The following is an 18,794-nucleotide window of genomic DNA, read 5'->3' as shown; positions in this document are numbered from 1 at the left end:
AAACTCAGCCAAGTTGGTATTTCACAAGAACCAGCTTGGATCTAAGACAAAGACCTTCACAGAGAGGTCACCACATCATAATTCTCAGCAGCTGATGGCCTTTGTGTGACAGATGAAGGGCATATGGGTCACAAGGCACTGATTTTGATGGCAAAAAAAGCTCTTCTGTTAAATCAGGAATACAGCTAACATTATAGAGCCAATTCTCTTTCTTGTCATTCCCAATTGCTTTGATCATTTCACGTAAAGTGTGGATATAACCCTTTAGATAGGTAATAAAGATCCAAAGTGACTTACCCAGAACAGCAGAATTGCCATCACCCAGTGGGAACCTCTGGTAACGGGGAATATTAAAGGGGGGCAAAAGGTAGAACTTCCTCTCCAGAAGAGGCTCGAGGCGTGAAGCAGATGGGTCTGCAGGGTGGAACAGGTTATAAACCTGCTGACAAGCTGGTCTGAGCTGAAAGACTAAAAAAGATGAAGAGAAAAAAAACCCCTCAAATATCAACAGGTTATTTGCTAGAATATTGTAAATATTTGTCTGTAAAAAGGACAACTGTTGGGTTACAACAAAGCCTAAGACATCATCTCCCTCATCTTCCTGTTTAGTTAATTGAAACAATTTATCACAACACTTATAGGCTAAGAATTGCCTGGTGTTTTTCATGTTTGGAAATACATTGCAAATAAACTCAATAATCAGAACTGGCTGGACCACACAGCGATCTGCTTCCCTACTGTGCAGTTAGTATTACCTGTAAAAGTTCAGGTTTTACTGGTTTGTCTCAACAAATGACTGGATTTGTAGCAAGAGGTGCTTACACCAGCCACTAACTGAGCTCAGCAGTTTACAGCAGGACTTACTGTCAAGAGCTGGGATAACAGTTTTTCTCAGTGCAAGAACCAGACCCAAGGGAGACCCAAAGAGGAAGAAGTCGGTGATCTCAAATTCAAACTTTCCAATATTTCCTCCATCCAACATAGTAGAGCTACTGGATCGCCTGGATCCCGGGTCGTTTCTCAGCACACTAGAATGTAAACTGGGACAAGAACAGAAAAGTAAAGTAAAAATTTTATCCACACTGGGTTTTTTTCATAATTGAAGGCCAGATAAGTGATTGACAGTGAATGTAATTTCTATCTCTTCCGGGAAGGAACTGTGCCAATCAACCCACTGTGCCTCAGTACAGTACTTTTACTACCCATAAAATGTCTGTGTCCCCCCCTCAAAACAATTACCCCGTTTCATCAGTATAATTTAGACTGCACAAATCTGAGCTTCAAGTGGGTTTATTTACACACTCCTATCTCCTCAAAATGTTTTTTCCTTTGAGGAGTCAGAACCTTGGCTGCTACTAGCAGAACAGTCATTTGCAAGATAAAATAACCAGCAAGCCAAAATTACTGGAGTAGCAGGGGGAAAAAAAAAAAAAGCAGTTTACAGTAATTCACTCCATTACACACATTACTGCTACGCTTTCTGGTTGTCAACATTTGAGTTCTTTCCATCACCTTATTCTCAAACATTACAGAAAGCTGTGCTTACCCATTTCTTCCTCGTGGAAGTAGTTGGACAAATGTTATAGGATTGAAAAGGAAAAAAAAGAGAATGGGAGAGGAGAGAGAAAAAGAAAGATCAAAATCTGCAAGAGAGTTTCTAGTATCCTCGAGCATCAAGTTTGCACCAGGGCTTCCATGCATGTGTACAGCATTCACTGGGGATGGGAATTCGGGGTAATTACCTCAGTGGCCATATGGTAAATTGGATTTATTCGGCACCCAGGACTCTCCCACTTCTCTTCTGAGGCCTCATCTGCCAAGTTATTGCTAAACTATTTCTCAACCCCAGCCCAACAATTCTGGGAAACTGTACGTAAAGAGATTAATGACACAAACCAGGTCTAACTTTCCCCTGCTCTTTCAGACGTCAAATCTCTTTGTGAAATTGAACCTGTGTGCAGTGCAGGCTGGGCAGCACCCAGATTTAACGCAGAGATTTCCATTCACCTACTGCTTAGACACTGAGGAAGAAGAATCAGGATTTCTAGGACAAAAATCCCAGGAATCCACCCTCAGCTAGGCAGCAGTGCTGCTTCACGGTGCAGATCTGGGATTAGACAGCAAAATGCCAGATGGGTAACGCTAATAACCTGGTTCACAAAAGGGTTTATGAGATGCTTCTGTTCCCACCCAAAAGCCATAAGCTGCAATTCCTTCTCCTCTCCAGGTTCTACAAATTCAGGCAGCAGCCTTGCTGGTTATCACTGTTATAATTAGAAGCTAAGCCTAAAGACAAAGTACCAGCAGTGACTTAACAGGATGTTTGCAAACACTTTTAAAAGCATCTGAGCAGGTTCTATAAAATATGTAGGATAAATGGATGCCACAACAGTTGGGCTGGATAAGAGGTTTACTGGCCTGAAGTCAGGGATGATGCAAACCCAACAGTCTTGCCAACTCTGTGGGCCTAAGTCAAAATCCCAGGCGGTCACCAGCACTTGCCACATCTCTGTTTGCAATAGCACTTGCTCATCAAAGCCACTTCTGAACGCAGTGTGCTGGCTGCCTGGCTGGGCAGGGATGTCCCAGCACTGCTGCACACATGGAAATAGGGCTGCTCACTCCCCACCATCTGTAGCACTGGAGCAGTCGCTCACACACGCTACTCTGCAATTGCCATTCAATGAATGAACAGCTGCAAATAGTCACAAATTTGGGAAGAAAAAGGGGTTTCACCTGGACTTTGTTCTCCTGCTTTGGCAAGTAACACATTATTTGAGAGACAACCCCTCTGCTGAATGCCATTCCCTACGGATGCTAAAAGCCCTTCTCCTCATGCCGCACTGTCACGTATTCTCTAAAGGCGCATGCACACACAATACTATTCTCCGGGTTACCAACCTGCAGGGAAGTAACAAGCTTACTTATGCCAGACAGAAAGTCAAAACAATGATGTCAAAAGGGAGAGGAACAGGAGGTTACAGCCATGACAGCTAAAATGAGCATGTTCCCATTCCTGTGATGCGAACGAGCTTCCCTGAGATCACACTGCTGAGATGCGCAACGCTGAAACGCATTTAAAAACAAGCCACCTCCAGTGAAGCTACAATTATTTTAGCTGACAAGACTGTGGTATGTTAAGTTTTCTGTGTGTAAGGAATACAAAGTTCTTTGGAACATGTTTGGTTTTGTTGAAGACAAGGTGATGGCAACAGGGTTCAGATGAAGGCGTGAAGACTAGCCTGACAGCAGGTGTGTTACAGCAGGATGGGTGCAAGGGGTTTTCTGTGTATTCCACCCATCTTTCCACAGCATCTTTTTATGGGGAAGGGAAGAGAGAGACTGAGAGCGCTCGTACTGCTAAGCAATTTGGACAGCTTCTCTTTTTACTGGGATCTTGATAGTCTTTTTAGCAATCAAAAGAAATGAGAGCCAAGGGGAACTCTGAATCCGTCATGCTCCAAGCAACCTACAGTGCCCTGTTCTCCCTTTAAAAAGCAGCAGATGTACTGTGTGCATTAATTAAACAAGAGCTTATGGATTTCAGAGGCAAATCAACTCATTTACAATAATACAAGTACAGCACAGCCAGAAATAACGTAGTTGTGCAGAAGGACTGAATTTAAAAATAAATGTGTGATTGTAATCTCCAGATGCTGCTCTGGCTTGCTGGGCATTATCCCAGGGAAATGGGTAGGGTCTGATACAGGAATAAAAATGAGTGTCTTTGGCACAAGCTGAAATTTGCAATGGGCACGGATGGAAAGGTCCCCACATGCCAGGCTGCCCGTCTGCTGCGCCCATTAGGAAAACTTGGCTCCGTTCTGCCAATCTCCTGCACGAAGCTGCGTCACGTCAGGGCTTGGTTTTCGGCCGGGGAAAATCATTACTTGGTGACAGCGAGGCTGAAGGGGCATTCTGCTGATGACTGAGCTGCTCAGTAATGATGGCTGTAAGCACAAGGTCCAGGGCTGGGCGTGATGCCCTGCCGTCACGCAGGAGGGGAAGAGGTGAACCACTGCACTGGAGCCTCCCCTGCGCCGGAGCGCAGAGAGGGACAGATGAGGAGAGAGTTCTTACAGCAGTTCCCCCCCGCATTTCCCAGGGGAATCTTTCTCTCAAGCTGTGGGAAGAGACCCATTTTTGACCCAAAGTCTAAAGGCAGATTTACAAAGACAGAAAACCCTAAAAGAAACAAAGGTGTGCCAATCTATCGGTGCACTGAACGCCAAGAGTCCTTGCCAGGTTTCCCCCAGGTGTGTCATGCTGGGAGCAGGCGCAATGGAGCAGGAGGGACAAGGACAAAGCTACTTGAAATGACAAACTACAACCCTTTCCCCATGCCAGGCCCAGTGCTTACTTTAAACCAGCTGTAAAACCGCAGCAAGGTGCCAGCCCGCTTTCCTTAACAGAGTCCTTGCCCCTGAGGTCAAGGACAAGGAGGAGAAGGAGAACATTTTTGCACGACTCATTTTTCTCCTGTAACGGCAGGAGGCTGTTTCGATAAGGTAAGAACAAGAGACTGATTGCCTTTTATTAACCTGCTGGAAACAGCCAGGCAGCTTATTGTGGTTTTTGTCAAGGCAGCCGTCTTTCTGAATACAGCATCTCCGTGCCCCGACAGCATTCACTTTGATGCTTTCTCTCTCCTATGAATCTTTTTGACAAAAGGGCCCCTGACATGGCAAACCAACACGAGTCCCCACACTGAAGCAACGCCTGCAGGTAGTGAAGGAGGGGCAGAAGCGCAGGAGAAGCCGCCTGCTCAGCACAGGGCAAAAGGAACAGCTTTGGCCACAGCTGCAATGCAGTTTGGGGTGTTTGCTAAGGAGAATGTGGCTCCCTGGGACACAGTGAAGAGGGATTAAGGGGATGTTGCAGTTGCTCCAGGCCTGCAGGAGGAAAGGAAAAAAGTCTGGGCTGCCCAGTTCCACAGGCTGAAGAAGAGGATTCAGCCAGAAAAAGCCTCCGGGCTTACAGAAGGAATCCCTGGACAATCAGCAGCGATGGAAAGGCTGCTGTGGAAATTTCATCCGTTAGGTTAACAAGCAAGGTTCTGAAAGTCCATCTGAAGGAGCTGAAGAATGAGATACTGAGGGCTTCAATAACGAGTAACCAATCTGAAACACAACCTAGGTGCAACAGAGCAGCCCTGGCTGGGGACAGAGCAGAATCCCCAGTCCCTGCTCCACACAGGGAGCTTGGGTCACTTTGCCAAATAGTCACACAGACAGAACAACCCACACATGAAGGTAAAGGCTGCCCTGTGAACCAGCCAACCAGTTAGGGTTCAGGATGTCCCATCCAGAGCATCAGACACCATGACAGCACAAACCTGCCCCTGTGACAGCAAAGGGTGCTGTAATTCAATTTCACTTGAACCAGACTGATAACTTGTTTCTTAAATCTATACCCCCCTAAATTAAACACTGTCCTCTACCTTGCTTATCACAGGATGGCAAAGCAACATCTGGGTTTCACAGATGCTCCAATCTCAGCTCCAGAACATTGCTGGTTCCCTTCCTTCAAAATCTTACCTTGAAAGGAAGGCTTGATGCTGGTTTATCGTGTCCAGTTCATAGGTGGATGAATCACTCCTTTTTCGTGGCAGCTGCTTCTTTGGATCTTCTCCGTTGCTACGGGGAATATCAATGTTGCTCCTGCTGAGGTGTCTGCTGGCTTCCAGATTAGAGCCACTGGAACAATAGCTGTTGTTCACTGTTATTCCAGGAGACAGGAGGTCAGTATCCTGGGATTAAAAATATACGGATTTAGCACTCAGCTGAATCAGGAATATATCCACATTATGACCTTCTCCTTCCATTCTTCTTTCCCCACCTACCCCAAGATCCAGTTAAGGACAACACAGTATCTCAGATCAAACCACCTCCTAAGGGCATGGGTGAGGCTTCACCCTGTCCAAAGCAAATGCACCCAAAGGGAGACACATACGCACCTTAAGCCACATGTTTGCCATTGATAAGGAATAGAGATCCTTACTAAAAACAGGGGCCACGGAGGAGCTGTGCCCAGCAGACCTGCTCCCAGTAGACACTGGGAGCCAGAATTACCTGGACACTCACAACACTTCCTCGCCGACTGCTGTTCTGGCTCTCGGACACAGTCTGATTGCTGTAGCATAAGGCATCAAATCCCAGGATTCCTCCAACACAGTCCCCTACCAAGCAGACCTGGAAAAGGCAACAGAAGCAGGACAGGAGGATAAAAAGGTCCCTTGACTTCAGTGCAGAGACAACCATTAAACGGAGCGCTGGGTTATACCAAGGAAAGCTGCAATAACAGGACGCCTGGTGCTTTCATCGGCAAAACTATCCTGTCAATGAACATCCACTCGTACCCTGCAGGCTCTCGTTAACTAACATAGCTAATGTCTTCTGGCTCTCCTCACCAGCCGACTGGAGTGCAGTGAAAGCAACACAGAGCACTGATCACAGCGTAACTCCAGCCTCAGAAAACAAAGCTGTCCATGCTACTTCAGGCAAGCTCCCCTGTGCTTCCTTCCGCTCCCTGCGTGCGTCCCCAATGAGATCACGCTGTCCTGCTTCCACGGGTAGTGAGCAGACAGGCACAATAAAGCACCGGGATGCCTGGGCAGGAGAAGGCTGCTTGGGTCCCCCTGCACAGCACTGCCTGGGAACGAGCTCAGGGCGAGTAAATCACACTGCGGCGCTGCAACGAGACAGCCAGTCCAGCAGCCCAAACCTCCCGGGGCTACAGAGTCACTTTGCTTACGGAGGTGCGAGTCTCACTAATGGTCTTTTATGGGGCACAGCAGCTGCTGCATCACCTCAAAAGGGAAACTCACTTCTGCAACAACTCCAGCACAAGCTGCTGAAGGTCCTTTAAAGACAGGAACGCCTAAACAACCTTAGTTTGCAGTGGGAGTAGAGCTGGCATTTAGAAACAAAGGTAGCATTCCTGATTTGGAAAGGGATGTCATGCCCAAAACTGATTAACTTCACAGCTTTGTAGTTTTGTTTCTGAACACAAGCTCAGACTTTGCCTTGAATCCCAAAGGTTCAAGACAGATCACGAGCAATAGTATCTCCCTCTCAGAAAGAAATGGAAGCACAACACTTTCTTATTGCAGCTCAACACTGTCACATTTCCATCCCTCCAGAGAGATGGATGAAAAAGAAAGGCTCAGAAAGAAACGATTCCACTCACTCCTCCTTTCTCCATTGCTAAAAGCTGCTGCTGGCTCACCTGGCCATTGAATGAGGTGCCCTCCTGAGATCTGATGAACTCGCTGTAAGCCTGGTTGGCTCGGACAATGACCGTGGCTACTGCTTCTTGGTACTGTGGGGATGATGTTGCTAGCAGAGGGAGCGCAGCAAGGGGAATGTGATCCTGGCTGTTGGACAGGCAGCCTTCATCATAGCTATATGGGCTGAGGCTGGATGGGGCAAGAGACATTAAAAATATTCAGCCTAACATGCAGAGTGGGGAAACCCATTCACAGACAGTACAGTCAGTATTGTGGTTCATTAAAAATAAGCCTTGAGATAGAACAGCCATTTATTCCACTGTGAATGGGTGAGAGCATAATAAATCCTTCCCTCCTGTCAAACGTAAATCTTCAAGGACAACACACTTACACTGATAGAACAACCCTCAGACAAGGAATTAAAGCTTTAGTATTTATTGGATTAATTAGAATAAATCAATCTTGGAACTCTTGCTTCATGATTACTGTATTCACTCCAGCTAAGTATGAAATCGAGATTGAATGCTTCGCTAGTGTATTAATAAAGTGCATTCTGAAAGCGTGGTCAGAGCCTTCAGTACTACGTGCAGAACATTTCAGGGATGTGAGGAAAGAAACACAAAATAAGAGCGAAATTTTATACGTTCCTCTCCATGACAAAGCAGGATCAGCTTACCTGGACACCAGTGAAAATGCTTCAGAGCAGATGGCTGGGCAAGGGACTAGCCTGATGGCAATGTGTCCGAGAGCAGCTGGGTAATGTACTCTCATCACTGTGTCAAACACTGTCGTGATGGTGTTGACATCCCCTTGCTTAGAGCTCTGGTCACCACTTCCTGAGTCCAGGATGTTCCCTCCATGGAGTACCAAGAGGAGGACATGGATTTTACTTGGCTGCATTAACGGCTGCACTGATTCATCCTAGACAGGGATGAAAGAGAGCACAGGGAAAAAGTTTATTTTGCAAAAAGGTTTTATTCGGTCCAAGGGCATTTTATGCAAATTTTATCATCTTTTCTTCTCCACACTCACAGCTAGTGTGTACAGTATGTGCACTGTCCATATCAAGTCCACTCAGGCAAACAACAATCTGAGAAGCAAAGTATTTCCAGCAGAAACAGTATTTGCCCCCATCTGGAGGGCTAAGTCCAGTCTTACACAGAGATAACTGCAGTGTGAGCAGGACCACAGAAGGCCAAGAAGCATAAAAACTTTTCTGAACAGAGACTGAAAAAGTTTGGCTTGATGTGTTTAGCAAAGCTACCTGAGAATGAAATGCCTACTCTCACATGGAGTGGAGATGAGTAAAGAAAGCTGGGGAAGGAAGAGAGGAATTTAAGTCAAAGAACAGTACAGATGCAAGCACAGAAGAATCTACACTGACCCTGAATCACAGAATCATAGGGGTTGGAAGGGACCTCAAGAGATCATTGCGTCCAACCCTCAAATCACTGCAGACTGAAAATCAGGTTTCTAAACACAGCAGATATGAGAGTTTGGACTAATACCTGCAGGTTTGTGGGCAAGGAACTAAACTGACTTCAAGAGGGAACACGCTTAATTCATGGAAATGATCATTAGATATGCCTAGATACAGCAGCCGAGAACATCGCTCCTCCTCCCAGGTCTCACATCCTACATACGTGCATGCACAGCCCCAACACCACTGACCACCCTAAGCAGAAGAAATGACAAAAGTAAAAAATGAAAAACAAAGAGAAAAAAGGAAAAAAAGAAGGGGAAAAAAGGCAAAAAAATGCTGGGTGTTGCTGCTTTCTGTTGGGGCGCTGAGCTCAGCCGCAGTGGCTGCCAGCAAAACATGCTCAGCAAAACGAGCAGACGAGATCAAGCACGTCAGCAAGCGGCGAGTTCCTGAGGAAAGAAGGGATCAGTCATTGCATCTGCTTGCTCAGGACAGAAGTTGTAATAAAACTTCAGATTTGCTTATGCTGCCGCAAAAGAGGAACTGAAGAGAGAAAGCGTCAAGACCCTGTGACCCAAGGACCGGCCAACGTCTGGCCAGCAGACAGCTGCATGGACACAGTGAAGGGTTTTATTTTGCTGACCAGAGCATTTGCTTATTATGTTGAATCAATTCCTTGGCTGAACAGACCAACTGCATTTTGGGAAGGAGGGGACTGGATTGGATGGAGCTCCAGAGCAGGCTATCATTAAACACCGTGCCACAACAGCGTCTGGAACTACAAGAGCATCCGTTTGTACTGGTCACATATTACAACACAACAGAGCAGTAACTATTTTTAGTATCTATTGACTAAGCAGGGCTTTCAGAGCGTACAGCTCCCATACAGACTCAAGCTTCCCACCTCAACACCTCTGAGACACGTGATGGAACATCCTGGGCAACCAACTCCCTGCTGAGGCAGAGAAATCGCTGCCGGGAAGGGGTGGAAAAGGGGTGGAGGGCAGCAATATTTTCCATTTGGCAAACTCTTCTCAGTTTAGCCTCTTTAGTCACCTGTTTGTCCTTTGAGCATTGATTGAGCCCCTGACAAACTGGCTGGTGGGAGGAAAGCATGCCCGGGCACACATTAGCAATCTAACAACTAGCTTACATTTTTACCAGATGATGTTAAAGCATGTCTTAATACACAGCCCACCAGAAGTATTAAAATTCACCTCCAAGTCTGTAATAAAGATTTTCCAGACCTCCTGCATAAGAATGGCCTTTAATTATTTAGTACCATTACACTGTATTAATGCCTGCTATTTAAACCTTCTCTGATTCCAGTTTACAGCACCTGCAAGGTGAACTTTAGCCTGGCTGGAGGCATGGGAGGAGCTCTCTCAGCATCTCAGCACTACTTCTGCTTTCAGACAAATGTTTTAAGTGCTCATCTGGAGAACAACATGAGTCACCAAGCTCAGGTCATCCGGAGGTTTATCAGCAGTTATTTGGAGGCGCCTTTCTCTTTCAGCTCATTAACCTCTGCTCTTGAAGGAAGTGGGGGACATGCAAGCAACTGCTGATTAGTTTGGGGTGGAGGTGGCTATTTAGAACTTTCTTGTAAGATCTGGAGTCTCTTAAGACACAGGATTCTTGGACTACCTTTTGGTGATGGAGGCTCTTAACATGAAAAAACACTGCACTGGTGGGTGGGAATGTCAAACTATTTTAGTAGACTGTTTGTGAACAGCTACTGCTACCTGCCTTTCCCATCTCACTTTGAAATCTTGTTCTTTTTCTAAAATGAAGGCAGGGATGGGCAGGGGTTGAGTTTGTACAGCCCTCTGAAAAAGACAACATGTTCTCCACACCATCTTGAGCTCCAAGAGAAATCTTAGGGCTGTGACTTGCTTGTATCATGAGGTAGCTACAGCCACCCCTGCCTCCAGCAACCCCCTCTCCCCATGGCCTCTGAGCTCTCAAATCTATTATGAAACAGCCAAACCACCATGAACTCAACAGCCAGGTACACAGACTAAAGACCAAAACCACGCTCATGGCCTTTGACAGACCAGGATTTAACTTTGGCAGTTCCACAGGCACTCTGCAAGCTGCTACATCATCTCTGCAGCACAGACCGGGAGATGTTTTACGGGTAGGATGAGTACAGCCACTCTGAGATGCGCTGTCTCACGAGGAGACTCAATTGCCAAAGCCTGTAGGAGCCAGCCTAGAAAGCCAGGGAGGAACGATTATTTATTATTGTTATTTATTATTCTGTCCAGAGTGCTGATACAGGCTATGCTACAGTTTCTAAACAAGACCCTGAGCAGCTCCAAGGAGTGGGCTACAGCCAAGCTACGTCACTTGGGACAATCGCAGGCTGTGCTTTGGTGCTGCAGTAGCATGACTCTCCTGCTCCTAGCAGGAGAGCTCTACCCAGCAGCGCCTCAGGCAGCAGTTATCCCCACAGGATTAGTACTTCTTTCCAGCTGGATACCTGACAGCCTGCAAACTACAGAGCATTCTCTATATGATATTCAAAAGATGGGTGAAATAATCCCTTAAACGTAGCCACAACGTACACAGCGTGCCGGTGTGGTTCTGGGTGACACGCAAAGACGATACACCACTCACAGCCCAGGGAGCCAGTTCCCCCATCTACCCCACACAGACACATCCCAGAGACAAAGGACCTCGTTACAAGAAACCAAAGTGCTTACTTCAATGATGCTGAGCCTCTCTGCGCTGGAGCCAACGTCATACTCTGCTGATGTCTCGTGGTACAAATCACCTGGAAGCACAGAGGTTTAAAATGTCAGCACTGTGAACTGCAGTTTGGCAAAGCCACTCTTCCATAAAGACACTGTGCTGTGTCTTCGGCCTCACAGCTCCTTAATTATTTCATTGAATTGCCCTCTCCCTCCTTCCCCCCTCCTCCTTCCACCTGAGGAGCCAGGGCAATACCAAGTCACTTATTTTCCAGCAATTTCCATGACTTCATTAAGAGCTGAGAACGTTAGCACGCTCTTCTCTCATTACAGCCACCCAGCACCATTGCTTTATTAAACACAGCAACAATGGGAAATCCCTGCCCAACTGCGAGAAATGATCAGTTTGGGGGAAAAGAAAAGGAATTCGTGCATCTGGTGCCTACACAGACCAACTTTGTACCAGGAAGCCCAAGTGTCATCTTCCACTGTGCTGCTACATGAATCGATCTGGCTGAGGAACTGGTTTCCTTTCAAAAAATCTCATAATGATGAGCAGAAAATAAAACTGAGGCAGATACAGGCAAGAACAAAGCACGGAGCAAGAGGAAAGAAGAGTTGGGAGAAATTCAAGACGGAGCTGGAATATTTCATCATTATACAAGAGAATCCTGGCTGTCGCACAAAGGAGCCTAACCAACATGGAAAATAAAAGAGAGTCAGAGCTACCCCAGCTCCCACTGGGCAATGATTTTTTAGCAGTGCTCAACAGTCATTTTTAAGCTCAGTCTCCTTTTGTGAGATGAGGATAACAAGTTTTACGTTGTTCAGAATGCAGCCGTAACAGATACCTGGAAATACTGTAAAATATCAAAATATCACATGAAGTTTTTACTTAAAAAAAAAAAAATCAAACCACTTTACCCTGGACATCATCACATTCGGGGGTTTCAATTGTATCCATCAGATCGTTGGAACTCCATTTGGTTATTTCTTTCGGGAACATTTCCTCATTATCAGACAAGTCCTCTTTTAAAAAAAAAAGCAGATTTTTGGAGAGTCACACACACACAGTATGTATACAGACAAGAGCACAGAACAGGATTTTTTAAACAAAAGTTAGGTCCCATAACTCTGTGGAATCTTACAAACATTTGGATGGCTTAAGTGACAGTAAAACACGACACTTTATCAGCTTTTCTTACACAGAAACCAAAGTAACTTTTGAAAAGCAAACCGAAAGTTGCACGTTTTTATCAAACAAAACACCTAAACCACAGAAAAACCTTTTTTTTTCTTTGTAATGCTGCCATTTCAGGTATCAGGTTTGATGGTTTTCTTGCCATAGATTCTGGTGATGCTAAAGCAGCCATAATGCCCCAGGATGGGAGAAGACAAAGCAACGTTTGTCACAGGGATCCTCCCAGAGCTGCTGGTGAGCTGCGGGTTGTCTCTGGGGGAAGCTGTTGTGAATAGCACCAAACACGTAGAAAGGCTTAAGTAGTAAAGGAAATGCAAACTCCCTTGGCTATCTTTAGCCCAATTTCCTTCAGAGAGAAGACTTGTGCATGTGCCTGCCATTCCCCTCCTGCCTCAGGATCTTCTGAATCCCCTGGCTCGGTTCAACTACAGTTGATAAGAAGTCAGTGCCCCAAACATACTAAGTTCTTACATGTGTAACTGAAAGGATGAGACATACAAAGGAGAGACCCTGTGAACCACCCCAGAGCAGTATCCAAACACAAGAAGATCGATAGCCTTACTCTGTAGCAGCCATCAGTGGAGCTGCCAGCTTAGGGCAGAAAGGGGGGCTTTCCCTGAAAGCAGGCCACCCCAAAAGCAGGCTTGTGGCTTTGTGCCACCGCACTGCAGAGGCCCAGGCCAGCACACAGGAAGCCTGACACAGGCTGAGCTTGGCCTTGCTTATCTCCAAGGCCTTTGCAGCTACACAGACACACACGAACATGGAGCTGAGTGTTGCAGAGGCATCACTGAACAGGCCATTCACAGCCGCAGCACTGGAAGAATCCGTGCCAGTGCCCCCACCATGCACCCCACACACCCCCCAGGACTGCTGGCCTGGGTGAGGTTACCCAACAAGTCTGGACATCTCCCACGAGAGGCTGAGCTTGCTCTCAGCCCGAGCCTGACACAGGGTGGGCAGTCTGGGGCTATGAGGGCTCACAAAAGGATTATGTCAAACCAGAGGAGCTCTGAGATGGCAGCAGCCTGATGGTTCCTTTATCAGGCAAAAGCTGGACCCAGCGGGAGCTGAGCAGGGCACCTTGCAGCCCCCACGCTCCGCACTTAATCCTGGCAGTTCCCAGGAAGGAAACGGAGCCCGGAGCTCCCACCTGAACCCATGGGAAACCAAACAGCAATTCAAGTCTTAGGAAGATGCCTTTGGTGTGGGTCGCCGGATCCTTTCTCTTCTCTTTTTACACTGAGGATGTACCTTTCACTGTTACAGAGGTTAAGTGCTTTCTAATTTATTTAGTGTTCTGCACTTGGTATTTCTTTCCTGAAAATTTGGGGCTTGTAAATTTAATAAAGTGTTATAAACACAATAACAATAGTAATTACAAATGTCCTGAAGACCTACAATCTGTAATCTTCAGCGTCCCAGACCAGGACTCCCCCTTTCTTGTTGCTGTACAGTTACTGAGAAAATAATCAGTTGGAAGAATCCTAGGATGGGGAACAGAAATATTATGAAACTTACTTATCTTTTCAGCAAATCTGAGCAATATCTTAAAAAATAAATAAACGTGAAGGGGACTAAATGCAGAGCCAAGCAAAGACTAATTTATAGGAGTTTCTAGGCACACTTTGACCATAAAAAGAGAGTGACCTGGAAACTTTGCAGGAGCATGTTATTTCCTTTTTGAGGAAAAATACTGAGTAAATCCCCATTTCCCTGCACAAGGGAGCACAGAGCTACCTGTTCAGAGCAAGCAAGAAAGCACAAGCATGCAACACGCAGGCTGGCAGAGAATTAAGGGGAAGATTGCACTCAAAGCTCCTCTAGCAACTTAATCTAAATATTAAACTTATTTCCTTGAGAGGCTTAATTACAGCCCTTATTGCTGTTCAAGTGATCACTGAATCGGGTATTAGTCCTGTTATTAGCATTTATTACAGGATAGATATTAGATATTACTGTGTTTGTCACTATCTTTACCAGAGTGTGCCAGTGAACGAGGATGAGTGGGAAGCCCGCAACAAGGAATCTTCTGGGGCTCAGGTTACGCCCACAGCACCGTGAGGAAATGTGTGTGTACGGGAAGCACTTCTGAGGAACTCTGCCTGCCGTTGACTCACATCCCGATCCGTGCCAGTTCCCATGGTACCGATCCCGCAAACCCCCCCTGGCAGGATGAGCTGCAAGCGGTGCTCGGTGCCTGGCTCGCAGACCTGGAGCTGGGACGTGTCATCTGAGGGGTGACAAGAGGTCCCTCTCGAAGAGAGGGCTGAGTCGAGCAGCACACACACCTCAAGGCTGCACCTCGTAAGCCAAAATCCCACCAGACCAGGCAGACTTTTCAAACCCAACTGTGTGGATTGCAGAGGACAATCTGTACGTGGACACACTGTGCTAGCAGAAGAGGAGCTGCTTTTTCTGTTAGCAAGCTTCTCCAGGCATTACAACAGAGGTGCTGGTACCAACTGTGGCACAAGGCTCTTTTTTTTTTGTGAATCCTGCTTCCCAGACCTGTTAGGATCACATCAGGGATTCCCTGGGGGCCTGAAACCCAGGCAGAGCCATCTCTCTCACAGTTTCATTACCAAATAATTAAAAAGGCAAAAAAGAGTGTGGATAGCAATGATGCTATTTGATGACTCATTCCTCTTTGCTTGTATGTATATTGCTACAATAAATCCCCTATGTAGTTTTTGTAGTTGCCACATAAGTTAATAAATAGAGACACTTAAAGTTGGCCTTTCTCCTTCCAGCCCAGAGACCCATCCATCCCACCTTGCATGCATCCTGGCCACTGAAGCTGCTATTGTGCAAGTCACTGCCCCAGTGTAGCGTGCCCCTTCCTACCCCAGGTTTTTGAGATGTATGACTAAATACTTGATGTGAGAACTCTTCTGGAACACGACACTGCTCAGTTTTTGAGGCTGAACTTTAGCTGAACATCAGTGAAATTCGGCTTTGCAAAACTGGGGCGTGATCTTCTAACAACTGCATTTCACAGAAAGGTCACCAACTTCATCAGCACACGTTGCACATCTAACTTAGATTAGCATTACCAGCCGAGAGAAGAGTCCATCTGTCGTCAGTGGAGATGGAGCCCTTCAGGCTTAAAGATGCATTACGTACAGTATATAAAATGAGTACAGTGGAACAAAGCTTCTCTCTCTCACACACACATACCCCTGCAGCTTCCTTCTAATACAGACAGACAAATTTACTTTGGGAATCCTGGAATCAACACGGATTAATTTTGGCACCTGAAGTACCTTGATGCATTCACTACTGTATTTCTTGAACAGGAGAATAAGGAGTTAATAAAGGGAAACCTGGGGCTCTTCAGGCCCAGACAGGATAATTAATCATACCTCCTACTGATTAAAAAATAAATTAGAAATATAATCAGTCATACTGAATCAGAACCAGGAGGACACACCCACAGTCCAGTTAGTATTGGTGAATTTTCCGCACATTCATTTACACACACACAGAGTTCAGCTCCAAAGGTTAAAAGTGCTCAAAACCCCTTCAAGCAGACCACACTGTATCTGAAATGTTGCTGCATTTAACTACAGGAGTCTGCTGGATGATGCTGGGGACGCCTGAAGAAGCTGCACTGATGCTGCACGTATCTTGGTTAGACAGGAACAGACTTCAAACAAAGCAAAAAGAGTCTCGCTTCCTTCCCCACTCACCCCCCACCCTCATGCCTTCCGTCCTCTTACCCCACCATTTCAGGAAACAAACGACGGTGATTTAGGCTCCACGTACCATGTGCATCGAAGAATTCATCATCTGAGCTGTCATCCGAATCCCTGGCAATGCTCTGCATCCTCCACTCCGAGATACTATGGCGTGAGGGACTTGCTGGAAAGAACAAAAAAGCCTTATGCGATGCGCTACATCGACAAGCCGGAGAGTTCCCACCATGATCTTTGCTGGAGGAAGAGTCGTGTGTGTTCTCTATGAAAATTCACTGCTGCAATATTAAAAACACAAACCCCCCGATGATGCTGGTGTGATGTCAGTGTACCGCTTTACAGCTCCTGTTTGTTTACTGTTGTTAGAACCTGCCAGCAAGATGCTACATTAAAGCAAGCTGTTTGTATCACTCTTCGGCTATTTTGAATGGCAGCTATTTATAATTGTTAGTAGGACGTGCAAAATCAGCTGGGTTTTTAAAGTTTGCAATTAGGAAGGAAGCAGGCTGACTGGAAGCTTTCTTCGTGCCTCTAATCAGCACACAAACCATGCCTCTGCTTCGCTAACTTTCGGGTGGGTAGCTCAGCAGAGCAGCCTGGATAGAAATAATCTGTTTTCTGGAAGGAAATTGCTTCCACACAAATTGGATTAGAGATCTATTTAAACTTGAAACTTGAATGATTTAAACAACATGCTATCCAACCACTTCATAGGGAGCTGTCGGCACGGCTGTCCTGACAGAGCGAGGAGAAAACTCTACAGTCCTTTCAGCTCCTGTTTGTCCTCCTGTCCTCACACCTACCTGTTCCTTTCCATTTTCCCCTCCAGAGTTCCCTGTGCTAAATATAAACAAATTACAGATATTTTTGGAGTGGTTTTCCCCCCGAGATGTAATTTAGCAACGATCCACCCTGAACTCTTCTTGGCTGAACTTGTTACTGCACAGCCACCTGTCCAGAGAACAAGAGAGGGTTTCTCCCCTCTTTCAGACGTCTCTCGATGTCACACAGTGCACACAAAGCGTTTGCAGCAGCCACTAAACCCAACACTGCAAAAACCTGAGGAGACTGACAAATTCTCCTGTAGCACACAGAGACGCTGAAAGGTTCTGGTTACTGTGACAGCTGCATGAGCTGGTTTTGTGCTATTGTGGTGACACTGTTAAATCTGTAAGTCAAATCCTTCGATTCTGCATGTTGTCACACGGAGAGAGGACGGAGACCCTGTGCAGAGTCATCCAATTGCAGCTCAGCCTTGGCTCAGCAGCCCCCAACTACCCCAACCACCCACCCCTGAGGGAGCAGTGAGCGAGGAGGTTGGCAGAGCAGAGCTAATGCACGCCGGAGTGACGTCAAGGCACTCGCATAATAGTTGCTAAAAATAGAGCACATAATAACATATGGGATGGCGACGAGGGTCCTGCCATCAACCAGAGGTCTCGCTCGGATGGTATAGAAAGGACTGAGGTCTTTTGGAGGGAAGGCGTTGCCGTTGGCAGCCGGAGGTAGCGGTAAGTCGAGACAGCCCTCCTTGCTTCCATATGTTAATATGCTGCCAGCATGAAGGAGGATTAAAATATCTCCATGACGTACTTCCCAGCACATCACCATTCATTTCTTTCATTACTTTTTCTTGTAAAAGCGGAGACATTCTGCAGTTTAAGAGAAATTGATGCTCTGCCACCAGTGAAAACCTTCAAGTGAAATCCTAAGAGGTCTGACAACTACAGCTCCCCATGAACGTGTTAGCGCTGGAAGAGGGGTTCAAAACAAAGAGCAGAATGAGAGACTGGCACATCAATATAAAATCCTGGTGCAAGCAAAGTAGCCAGCATTTTTATCTTTATACAGTGATTTATGAAGCATCTGGTAGGTTCTTCCCTGGGGCTCACTCCAGTGAGTCATCGCAAGGTAAAACCACTGCTCATCTTTCATTTACCCTGTGATGAAATCAGTGATGGAGTGGTAAATAAAAATGGAGACTCAACTCACAATCTTTAATGCATATGAGAGATGGAGAAGTTTCACTCACCCAGATGTCCCCTTCCACCGTCACTGGAAGAAACGCTGCCCCGTGGGGTTTTCAGAAAAAAATCATGGGGTTTATGCCTTCTTGCTCTGGCAGCTATTACCCAGCTAGCAGCTGCACTTGACTAAAAGGAGAAGGGAATTGCTGAGGGTTCAAGCTTTCTGCCTGGAACTCACTGAGGAGTCACTCCTTTGTATGGAGTTGTCTGAGGAAGGGAGGAATTTAACACAGGAAAAAAAAAGGTGACTGCCTAGGGAGAGGTGAATGGCAAAATTCAGGACTCAAAGCTGAGTCCTTCCAGGGGTTTTAACAGGAAAATCCTGAAAGCTCGCTGAGCAGTGTTTAAAAGGGGACAGAAACACAATCCACAGTCCCACCTAATCACAGGCTCTGAGATTTGGTTACTGAACAGCTACTGTACGTCATCACCAGTGGAAGGTAGCAGCCCCTACCCACTTTTTTTGGGGTGCTGCCTTAATTTCCTTGGTAGCTGATAGGGATGCTTCGCTGTGAGAGCTA

The 18,794-nt window shown here is 46.3% G+C and overlaps 1 protein-coding gene across 3 annotated transcripts in view; it reads right to left on the bottom strand.

Annotated features, from left to right (window-relative positions):
- Positions 1-18,794, bottom strand: part of PITPNM2 (phosphatidylinositol transfer protein membrane associated 2) — a gene marked incomplete at its 5' end in the record, with an annotated part of 71,815 nt that overhangs the window by 22,601 nt on the left and 30,420 nt on the right. For all 3 annotated transcript variants that reach the window (XM_084271855.1, XM_084271857.1, XM_084271856.1), the window contains 9 exons: positions 298-468; positions 865-1,040; positions 5,538-5,749; positions 6,072-6,191; positions 7,228-7,417; positions 7,905-8,149; positions 11,360-11,430; positions 12,272-12,376; positions 16,317-16,412. In XM_084271855.1, coding sequence (XP_084127981.1) covers positions 298-468; positions 865-1,040; positions 5,538-5,749; positions 6,072-6,191; positions 7,228-7,417; positions 7,905-8,149; positions 11,360-11,430; positions 12,272-12,376; positions 16,317-16,412 — 1,386 coding nt within the window. The remainder of the gene's footprint in view (positions 1-297; positions 469-864; positions 1,041-5,537; positions 5,750-6,071; positions 6,192-7,227; positions 7,418-7,904; positions 8,150-11,359; positions 11,431-12,271; positions 12,377-16,316; positions 16,413-18,794) is intronic.

The sequence above is a fragment of the Gallinula chloropus genome, assembly GCF_964237585.1.
Source record: "Gallinula chloropus genome assembly, chromosome: 17".
Taxonomy (NCBI): Eukaryota; Metazoa; Chordata; class Aves; order Gruiformes; family Rallidae; genus Gallinula; species Gallinula chloropus.
This window is presented reverse-complemented; position numbering and strand designations above follow the sequence as displayed.